The sequence below is a fragment of the Pinus tabuliformis genome, chromosome 1_2 (genome assembly GCF_031772625.1).
Source record: "Pinus tabuliformis cultivar Carrire ecotype Pingquan chromosome 1_2, CPIR1, whole genome shotgun sequence".
Classification (NCBI taxonomy): Eukaryota; Viridiplantae; Streptophyta; class Pinopsida; order Pinales; family Pinaceae; genus Pinus; species Pinus tabuliformis.
This window is the reverse complement of record NC_142298.1, coordinates 1,211,182,353-1,211,193,994: the sequence shown is the minus strand read 5'-3', so window position 1 is coordinate 1,211,193,994 and position 11,642 is coordinate 1,211,182,353. Positions and strand designations below refer to the sequence as shown.

Sequence of the window (11,642 nt, the reverse complement as noted above, 5' to 3'; positions counted from 1 at the left end):
TCTAACTCCAGCAATCATCAAACCAAAATCATATTTGTACTTAAATGAAACCCATACGTAAAATATAAAAAGAATAATGAACTAGGTACTTACATGAAACCCATATTCATATGAATACCCAAAAGCTGACACACAATAGAAAAAGGTTGTATATAATAATACTTGGTATTCTCAATCTAGGCTAGACTTCCCCTTATACGCATATAATTTAAGCGCAACACAAAGAATAATGGATGGACAAACATACAAAAATCCCAGAAAATCATTACAAGTGGCAGCCCTGATTAGGTTGCTATGCAGCTTTCAACATTATAAACACACTTACATCGACGGCAAGATAATGGCACATACCCTAGTCTAGCTTGCTTAGCCACTTCTTGCAATCATATACAGAGCAGAAAGCCTGAAAGCAAGTGAAGGTCAAAAGTATCGATGCAACTACCACATACAGGAATTGCCACGATCCAAATATATGTTCGTTCACGAAATCCATTACGACGACATTCCATTTTCTATAATAATATCTATTGAGACCCTCTATAATTTTGTCCAGATATCGAACCTTTGTGAGCCGAACGCACTTACCCATGTTGTTCCACAGGCTCGCAACCTCTCCGTCGCTTTGGAGGTGGTTGTAAATAATTCCACTTTGTCTCAACAATCTCCCATCCTCTTCGTTGTCGATCATCCCGTTCATGAAATCGGTATATCGTGTGAAAACCATCGCACCTGGCGCCGCCGAAGCTTCGAATGCCACCAGATTTCTCAGGATCACCTCTGTATTGCTGTCCAACCTTACTTTCGGTAGGTAAAGTGTTGCAGTCTTCTAGTCAAATTGTACTTAGGTGAGGCCGCCGTCGATAGGAGAAAATTTGATTCCTGTAGAGTATAAACCGGCCACAGATGGAATAGCCAATTCGTCTCACGTAAGCGATATGATCTTAACAGTTGATTCTTCCCCCTCCGCTTTTCCCTCTTCGTCAATATTGGTGACATCTTTGTTGACAAGAAGAGCCAAGGGTTTCTTCAACGCAGTCGGAACAAGAATATTCCCAAGAAGAGAAAGAAGACATAAGGGCAACTTCACGATTTGCACATACCGCCCATGGAGCACTTTCTGAGTCAATTTCGTGAGAAATCAAATGGGACCAATCTTTAAAGAGGTGAGAGTAGTCCATAGCAATTTGAAGGCTCTGGTAATGGTGGACATTTCCCCTAGAACAACCTCCTCTTTTTCTTCCTCGTTTGGAATATTTAGATCTTCAATGTTGGGAACAGTGACGATAATGTAATACAGCACCTCCAGGACGTGGCCTCTCTCTATTGTATGTATCTTCGAATCCTCGGGCAGCTTGAAGGTGAAAGGCGATAATTCTTGGCACACAATCCTTGACAAGGTAGAGAGTCTCTCTTTTGCCTTTGCTTCAAAACCCAACTGCAATTCCAAAAGCTTTTGCAAAAGAAAGAGTGGCAACTGATTTTCGAGCATCATCAAATCTCTCACAATGTAATTATGGGCAGCGCTGGTGCCAGTCGGATCTAGTATTTGCCCCAATTGCTTGATGTCCTATTTGACATAAAATGGCAAACACTCTAGAAGGAAGGCTACATCCAGGGCCATGATCTAGGCCAAGGTTTCTTCCTTATAATCGAGAAACTTGTGATAGTTGTTCTGGATTTGCCATTCGTGCTTCTGAAACTTCTCCGCAACCACGGACTCAAACTTCTGTACGTTGATTCTTTTATGAAATCTTCAAGCAGTTGCTACTTTGTAACACTCCATGTCATAGAGCTTAGATCTCAAGCGGTGATAGGAACCGATAGATATTGACTGAGGAGTGTATGCTTCAGGCTTCACAGCCAATAACTCCTTGGGCACATTAAACATGGACACGCATAGCTCCTTCAATTCTTCTTCTTGTAGGTGTAGATCCAGACTTCCCTTGATTTGAATAACCCAACCATTCTCATCAATCCTCAATTCAACATCGGTTTTGAATTCCATGATTTTCAATCAAGAGAAATAGCAACAGAAAGCACAGGAGAAAATATAGGAGATATGCGAGACGGTTAAGTGACTAGGCAACCATTGTAGTTGTCACAGTAATGACACTCATTTTCTACCTCTCCATTAAACTCGGGAATCTCCATGGCTTTTACTGGTTTACTCTAAATCATGGCCTCTGCCTCAAGTTCTAGCATTTGTTCAAGATGAATCTTAGTGACCACGAGGAGGCCATTGCTCCAATTAATGTTTCTCAAATTCACTAGTGGGTTGAAGCACTGCAACTACATAGCTCTCAAATTCACTAGTGGGTTAAATTGCAACTGCATAGCCCGGGGCCTGCCTCGCTTCCTACCCTGGTGGGTTGAAGCACTGGAACTGCTTAAAATCTCAGAGGGCATCCAAGCCCGTCTTTGCCGCTAGCACCAACATTGCTATGAGTTTTTCTCCCAGCAATTCTCTCTTTCTTACTAGCATTCTAAGTTTTTCTCCCAACAATTCTCTCTTTCTTGGGAGCATTCAGGTGTCCTCCATATTCACTGCCATAAACTCCACTAAGAATTCAAACAAACTCTCTGAGAACTCTGGCATAAAAAACAAACTCTCCGAGCACTGTGGTCTAGCGTAAAAAACAAACTCTCCAAGCACTGTGGTGTAAAAATGTAATAATGGTGCAGGCACAGATGTCATGTAAAAATGTAATAATGGTAGCTAGCCAGATTTCAAACAGAAAAAGCCAAATGTCAAACATCAAAAGATAGGTAACCATATGCCAGATGTCCATCAGAGAATGAAAGTGTAGGCTACTAAATTTATCCAAAAGAAGGCCTATCAGCCTAATTAATAGAAAACCTCACTAATGCCAACATTTAGATCAAAATGTTCCCCGACCTCTAAATAATGCCAGTTGTTCAAGATATTGCTTTATCTAAGCAACAGAGTAGGCAATATGGTGTATACTATTCCATGTCTAATATTAATGTTTATTGTGATTAATACTTAGGTAATTTATTTTGGCCGATTACCTGCACTTATTTGTAGCGGTAACACTTTATCAGCAGGTGGAGTGGCGCTTTTAGAAATCAAGTCATCTTTGCAATTATTCTGAATGTTCTTTCAATTTGGAGAAACGACAACCCTTCTGATGTCAATCTATTTAGGATGGAAGGTGTCCACTACAACAGTTATGGAAGGTGGGTCACATTAATTTTCCTGCCATACAAAGGACTCTCTACCCATTTTTCGAGTGTAATAGGCAAGATTGTTTCCCTGGAGAAGCTCAACCTTTCAGGCAATAGGTTATCGGGCACGGTTCTTAGCTACATAACCAACTGCATAGGGATTCAAGAACTCAATTTCACTAACAATTTCTTTGCGCGCTTCATCCCTCCGAATATCGTGAACTATAGCCTTCTTAAAATTCTGAATATCAGTACCAACAACACATCAGGTATTATTCCGCTTGCATTGGGTAATCTAATAAGCCTAACTAAACTCTTCGTGGATACAAATAATCTCAATGGTATCATTTCTTTGTCTATTGGAAAGCTTTCCAATGATGATACAATGACCGCATACTCCAACTATTTTAGTGGCTCTTTACCACCCAAAATCAAAAATAAATTATAGCCAACCGTTTATATGTATTTTGACACTGCGAGATTGCAAGGAAAGATTCCTCAGGAAATTGGGAATCTGAAAAAACATTATAGAGATGAATATGAAAAACATTGTAGAGATGAAGGGCTCCATCCCCCTAGGTTTTTTCACTAGGCTGTTGAATTTGGAGGCATTTGATGCATCAACCAATAATTTGTAAATTTTAATTGGTCGTTCTGTCTAGTGAAATTTGTATTTTTAGTACAAGATTGGTTTCAGCAAGATATGTATAACTCATTGATTTACTTTCCTGGTTTGTGCTGCATCAGAGATGGTTGTATGTGTTGGAATTATGGTGTGCATGAGATTCCAGGGTTTGAGTAATATTTTACAAGCAAGATGAAATCTATTTAAATATAGTCCATTTATTCTTACATAAAAGGTGATTTTGATTTTCTAGTTTCATTGTTCTAAATGGAGCTAGCTTAGGTTTTGGAAGGATGTATTTCTTTGGTATTTCCTTCTGAAGAAAAACAAATTGTTTATTTTGGTATGGAGGAAAGGTGGAAAGGTGTTATTTTATGTTACATCATTCCCCAAATTATAAAGTTGTGTTGCTAGAGTAAATGTCTCAGAGATGGGAAATGCATCACTGTTACTTGTGAAGAATGTTCCCAGCCGGGAATCCCTTGAAACAATCCTAAATTCTGGTTTGTAAGTTTTAATTCCATGCATGATGCCAATTATTCTCACTTTCAAGTGTCCTCCTTGCCATAAACTAGGGTCGCTACAGGAGGGATTTGAACCTCGGTTGCCTTGTTTCCACAATTTCACAAGCTTCAAATTAACCCATTGATTCCCCCCCAGACAGTGGTGCCAAATTACTTAATTGTGTGCCTACTAACTCTTTTCACAACTCATGCATTCCACCACTGGTGCACTCAGTTTTATGCTTTCAATGTTTATAATCTACATATAATTGAAATCTGCTAAAAAAAATTTGTTGGGTTTATATTATATCTTTTGTGTGTCTAATGCCCCCTCCCCTGAACCCCCACACACCTTGATTTTAAAAATGGCATCCCCTTACCTACACCCATGCTTGTCCCTGCATCAACACTCTCAAATGCCTTGGGTATTTATGAATTAATTTATTATACAAAATTTATCCAATACCATAAAGTTTAAATTTATCGTTCATGTCATTTTGTTCATTTGTTGAAAGATGTAATCGTATTACTTTTGTTACATTGTTACTATTACATATAACTTATTAGCATTTATGAAAAATCTTGTCTAATAATTCTAATTGTTATAGAAGGAAATGTTAGTAGACCTGAGGAATTTATTTTTCATATTTATGATGGTTTTAGAAAAATATTGTTATCAAGTATGTAGCCTAGACTTTATTTACTTCACCTATTCTTTCCTACCTTTTAAAACTTCCAATCATATATTTTCTTTCTCTGATTGGGTTGATTTTCTTCTTTCTTAGCTTGTGTTTTATACATCCATTTGCAGTTCTTCCCACGAATGGATAGATGTAAGATATGTGGGATAAAGGAGATACTATAAACAATTATGAGCTTTAAAATCTCTCTTGATGCACATAATTTGTTTTGTAAACTTTGCAGACACTCATTCCTAGTTGAATTTTTTTTTAGCAGAATTATTTCTTCTCAGAATTTTGTGATAGTTTCATGGGTACTTTTATCTACCTCCAATTGCACCCCTGCTATACTTGCATCCTATTGACTCTCCTTTACAAAGAAAAATTGCAGTACCTTTGCATCCAATATTAAAGATTGGACATCCCCAACAAGGGTGATAAAAATCGAGGGGTTCCAAACGCGCGGTAAATGATGTTGAACACCTGGTTGTTGATGCAGAGATCGACCTCCCTATCCTCTCACTGAATTAGCAGTACGGTGGGAGTAAATGTGTGGTGTGCAAAATTCTCATCAGCTTCGTTTGGGAGTGGGAGCGGGCGAAGGACGTTGGTATATGGAGGTTGGCAATCTTCAGGTCTGGTATGAAGCTCTGGATTTTTGGTGGTCTGTTGTGAGCCGGTTGAGTTTTGGTGGTATTTTTGACCTCTCCGGCTAGTGCCCTATCTGGGAATGGTGGCGCTTCTGAAATCGATGCCCCCTCCTCAGCATTAGGGTCACAAAATTGATAAATATCCTTTCATATGTGTGGTTTCTAACTTTTTTCAATGGTCTCAACACTTTATATATGGCTATCAGGTTCGCCCTTGAAGGATTTCTGTGGTCGCCCACGACCCACGGTTGGGTAATTAGTTACTTGGGCTGGTGAGAGGTTGGTTGTCTTAGGGATTTTCATGGAGGGAATTATTTCGGGGGGTTTGGGACTTCTGAGTTGATGGTTAACCGTCTTTTTTCTTGGCTTGTGTCTTTGTTCCATGTAGCTCCGTTGGTCAGGATTGTTGGTGACTCTTTAGTTTTCTTGGGGAGTTTCTTTGCATCAATTTCATTAGTGTGCTTTGGAATTGGTTGGGTAGCTCTGCAATTAATTGATGCTCTTTTCTCTGTTACAATGTACCCCGTGCCACGCAATTCTCACTCTTTACCCTCATTAAAGAGGATTTTGGCCATCCAAGGGGGGCGTTGTTCGCATTTGCTGGTGGCGATGGGAGTTGAGAAGCCTGTGCAATATGTTAGGGGAGATAGAACCATTGTTAGCTCAGGTTGCACGGCTTCGGAGGCTCGTTGTGGTCAAGGCAGGCAAACAATGAGGACAGTGAAGCAGGGAAAACTGACACGTAGAGGCGGCACTGGAAGTCGGGGTAAGGTATGACGACCTAGGGGTGGAGCGACTGCGGGTAGACATTCTTTTTTGGCAAATTGTCAGGATCTAGTTCAGTTTGTATTGGACCACCAAGAAAATTATGAGAGGGCTCAACATGAAGAACATGAATTGCTCATCGCTATGCTTAACAAGATTCATTATTTTCAATGCCATGTTCGGGAGAGGATTGTGGTGGTGTGACATGGTCAGAATATATTATCTGAGAAGGTGGAGAAGATGAAGTAATGGATGACTCACTTCAAGGAGCATGTCTAGAGTTCTTTCCATCCTCCTCCTCCTCTAGGGAATACTCCAGATAATCCCGCTTCTATTACCTCTGATGACTAAGCATGGTTACATGTGTTTTACTTGTTTTATGTGCATTATGGTGCTTCTGGTCACCTAAGTAATGGATTGTTTCTCTAGTTGTACTTTTGTTTCTCTGTCATATGCTGCTAGTGGTAGTCAACGAACTTGGTCGAGGTGAGACTACCTACATTTTCTATTGATGTACTTCCTTTTTTATGAATGAATATAAATTTGACTTACAATTTTTTATTTATTAAATATTGGAAAGGAAAATTGCAGTACCCGTGCACCCATTATTAAAGAAGTTTCTAATCTACACACACTCATGCAACATTGGTGGTTATATATTTCACTCAAATATTACATACATTTTTAAATTGCACAAAATTTACTGAATGTCTTTAAGGCTTTGACTTGGCATCATGGTGTGTACTTGTTAATGATTACCGGGGTGAAAATGGTGACCTTCTGTTCTACACACACGTGAACATTTTTTATTATATATTTCGCTCAAATATTACAAATATTTTTGAATTGCACAAAATATGACTAAATTTTTCTTTAAGGCTTTGACTTGACATCATGGTGTGTACTTGAAATGTTTACCCGGATGAAACGGTGACCTGACACCATGGTTAAAATTTGATGTTATTTGTTGGACTAAAAAGAATTCAGCAACTGTTGAAAATGTTCAATGGACTTCATTTATGTGTTTATGTTTTAACACCAAATATTTATACTTGCATATCAAAAAATGTATCCTAACAAAATAGGTGTTTCCTCAAATGACAATTGCAAAAATATTCAGCTGTGATTTAAGTTTGGCTGAAATTACATCAATAATTAAAGTACTGCAATATTGTTGTTGAAGTTAATGGTATAGTTTCCTCAAGTGTTGTGCAAAGTTGTGGCCCCTATTTTTGTTACCTATGGTTCTTTTTTCATAGGCCAAAAGTCCCAGATAGTATGCCCCTACTTCCTTCCTCGAGACTGTATTTTGCACAACTAGGTGTTTTTCCAAGTTTTGGCAAAGTATAGATGTTGGTGCCTCCTTACTTATACACACCCCTATGCCTACAACAACATAGATGGTTTAGGCATTAGTTTTATTAAGCAAAAGAAGTTGAATCCCATAAAGTTTAAGTTTATTATCTACACATTTCCTGAAGATTATGCTTGATTGTTGAGAGTTTTGATTGGTCTCTCAAATTCTTAGTTGTAAGGTGATATTCTATCATCATGTTCTGGTTAGTCTCTCAAATTCTTAGTTATATGGTGATATTCTATCATCAATTGAGGTTATACCATGAGACTGGACATGTATTACACAGTTGACCTAATTATTTCTGAATCATAGCTCTATATGTATAATTATTATTTGTTTGATTATGGAAATCAAAGCACAACTTTTTCAATTTAACAATACAACTATTCCAATTTAAAAGTCATATCAACATCTCTTTGCACCTTTTGGGGCAATTGCTAGTATTATAAAATGTTCATAATATAAGTTTATGCAATGTATGTCGACTCTACTTAGTCAAATAAATTTAATTTAATGAGGGTGTGTGCTCTCTATTACAATTAGTGGACTAATGATTAATTTGTTTTTTCATGTATCTCAAGAGATGTAATAATTAATATTATGTGCTTTTAGAATTAGAATAAAATAATATATAATAAAAGTTAAATTTTTGTTCTAAATAGAAAAATAATGTCATCTATAATTAAAAAAAAAAATGAATATGTTGTAAAGTAATTAGAAGTAAAAAAAAAAGTGAGGAAGATGTTTAAATCTTATAATTTGGTTGTTAATAAAATATTAATTTGGTTTTAATACTCATTAATATTGACATATACGTAAAAATATGCTACTAATAAAAAAATATTTTAATTTGCGTCTCTATGTACATGTTATGTAAAATATTTTAATGTCAATTGGGTATACATTATATATTATTTAAAATAAATTATGTATATATTATGAAAACATTACGTTTTTATGGTTAAAACCTTTATTTGGTCTCATATATATATATATATATATATATATATATATATATATATATATATATATATATATATATATAACATTCAAAAATACAATTTAAACAATGAAAAATAACACATTGTACTTTACACTCTAAAGAAGTTTGCATGTGAAGAATTTGATCCCTCTCAACTCATGTTAGATCCGTACTTAAGCTAGATCTATGCTCGTAAATCTAAACAAAAAACTATTGCAACACAAATAATGCCTTACTAATGTATACACTTACTTGATTAACCATGTATAAAAAGGTTATGAGTCAACTTTAACTTAAGAAAAAAAAATTATAAATGAATGTTATAAATAATAATGAGGAACTTATTAGAATTGGAATAATCTCAAATCTCTAGGAAATTGGTGGGTGGGAGCCACATGAATCTAATTTTTAAAATTTATGAAAAGTAATGGACCATTTTGCTAAATAAAATTTGCTTATATATAAATGAATCGTTATAAATAATAATGATGAACTTATCATGGAAGAAGTTATTAGAATTGGAATAATCTCAAATCCCTAGGAAATTGGTGGATGAGGAGCCACATGACACCGATATAATTTTTTTAATTTATTAAAAGTCAAAGCAACCTAACTATGATTTTTTAAATTTATTAAAAGTCAATGCAACCTAATAAACTTTTTAATACATTACAAAACATTAAGACCAAGCATATGCTGAGCATATTCTCTTGAGAATCAATTTAAATTTTCAATTAAAAAATTAACAAATCTTCATCTACTTTAAATTGAAATAAAAATACTTTCGCCAAAAATACTCCCTATGGGTTAAATTTAAATTATAAAAACAAATATATGATTGGTCAAAATCAAAAGCTAACCAAAGATATCCCCATAAGCCCCGACCTATTCGCAAAATTACCGGTGACCGTTGTATTCAAAACGAAGCCGAACGGTCCCGTTGCGCAACCGAAACGTTCATACAAAATGGGGCCCACGGTATATTTGGGATTAAGGATGTCGACGTCATTATTAACCAGCGGTTTAATCCCCCGAGGCGGCATCTGCCGTGGCGGAGCAGAATAATTGCACGGAAGAAATAAATTTATAATCTTAGATTTAATTATTTAAAAAAATGAATTGTCCCCAAATATGCCAACTGCTTCATATTGCGAGGACAAGTAGCCTCCACGGGTAGTTTCCCTACCATCTTTATATGATTATAATGTGCAACATCTGTTTGACCTGTAAGGCTTTGGAAATAAAATTATAGGGGATTATTGTTATTATTAAATTATTTAGTGAGATTTTATTTTATTTATAAAATAAAATAAAAGGTTCCTCTTGAGTTAAGAGCTGCTGCTATAAGGCTATACGAGAATGTAATTGCCAAGCTAAAGAAAAATGAGGGGTGGTCAAAACATATTAAGTGTAACATCGGAGTTAAACAAGGTTGCCCCCTCTCCCCTACTCTATTTGGCATTTACATCGATAAGCTCGAAGGTTATTTAGAAGAAGCAGGATGTGGTGGCACAATCTTAGCTGGGATAGTCATTATCCTTCTTCTCTATGCTGACGATATTGTTCTTCTGGCAAGGTGCCCTTCTGATCTTGATAAGCAACTCAAGCTTCTTAAGGATTTCTGCTCTACCATGGGTATGACTGTTAACACAGACAAAACAAAAGTTATGATTATCAAATCTAAAAAGGAAACTTGCGCTAATTTTACGTATGACAATAATAACTTGGAGGAAGTGTATTCTTACAAGTACCTAGGAATTGATATCCATCACAAGCTCAACTGGAACCATAGCATTGAGAAAAGGATCAATGGGGGATGGAAAGCTTATTTTGGTCTTGAAAATAATTGTAAAACAGCAAACCTCGTAATGTGGGATAAAAAGAAGTTCCTCTTTGAAACCTTAGTCACTCCTGTTATCTTATATGGCTGTGAAGTTTGGGGCTGCAGCATCTCCAGAGAATCATGGAGGAAGATTGAGCAAATCCAGAAGCGTTTTATAACTTATAACCTGAAAATTAAAAGTAATACACCCTATCCTATTCTCCTTATAGAAGAAGGTCTTTCTTCTATTGAGAGCCTAGCTATGCTCAGGTTTCTGATGTATAAGCACAAGCTCAATAACATAGACAATCATAGACTTCCTAAGCTAGCTTTAACTTCCAGCCAAAATCACCTAAGGCTTAACCGAGGATGGCATAAGGACACAAGGGCCTGGTTAAACTATTGGGAGATCAATGAGAATGATGCTTTGCAAAACATAAATAACATTAAAGATATTATTACTTCTAAGTTCAAAGAAAAATTGTGGTGTAAGAAAGATTTAGCGTCTAAAAGAAAATTAAGTTATTATAAGAAGGTTATCAACCCCACCCTTGAAGATCAAAAGTATCTCTCTATTCTAACTAGCTCAAAAAAGAAAATTAATATAGCAAAGATTAGAACGAATTCTCATGAGCTCCATAGTGAGACTGGCCGCTGGGTAGTTCCTAAAACGCCATGGATGGAAAGGATCTGCCATATTTGTGAGAATAAGAGCATCGAGGATGAAAACCACTTCCTCTTAGAGTGCCCTGCATACAACCACATTAGATCTCAATTTCACAACCTTCGTTACAATACTGACCTTTCTAGCCTTTTACAATGCCAAAATTATAGTGAACTCGGGAGGCTTCTCTCCAAGCTTTTTGAGCATCGGAATAAAATCTTAAATCAAAATAAATAATTTGTCATTTTAGGTCCGATAGATCATTATTTGGTCTCAGTGGACGTTAACAACCATCATCATCATCAATAAATATTAAAATACTTATATAATAATATATTTAATATTTAATTAAAATGTAATTTTATTTTAAATTATTTTTATTATTAATAATAAAAATTAATGTATGAG

At 36.0% G+C, this 11,642-nt stretch overlaps 1 protein-coding gene across 1 annotated transcript; it reads right to left on the bottom strand.

Annotated features, from left to right (window-relative positions):
- Positions 1–352: 352 nt before the first annotated feature.
- On the bottom strand, positions 353–2,005 carry LOC149210618 (putative UPF0481 protein At3g02645). The gene is made up of 4 exons (XM_089399020.1): positions 1,769–2,005; positions 1,226–1,567; positions 927–1,117; positions 353–785 (listed from the first exon to the last, which is right to left on the bottom strand). The coding sequence occupies exons 1-4, from the start codon at positions 2,003–2,005 to the stop codon at positions 353–355; spliced, it is 1,203 nt and encodes a 400-aa protein (XP_089255146.1).
- Positions 2,006–11,642: the final 9,637 nt, after the last annotated feature.

Coding starts and splice junctions, on each gene's coding strand:
- LOC149210618 (XM_089399020.1), bottom strand. CDS start 2,005: ATGGAATTCAAAACCGATGTTGAATTGAGGATTGATGAGAATGGTTGG. Junction 1,568..1,768: donor ATGACATGGAGTGTTACAAA/GTAGCAACTGCT, acceptor TATGTCAAATAG/GACATCAAGCAATTGGGGCA. Junction 1,118..1,225: donor ACGAGGAAGAAAAAGAGGAG/GTTGTTCTAGGG, acceptor AAATTGACTCAG/AAAGTGCTCCATGGGCGGTA.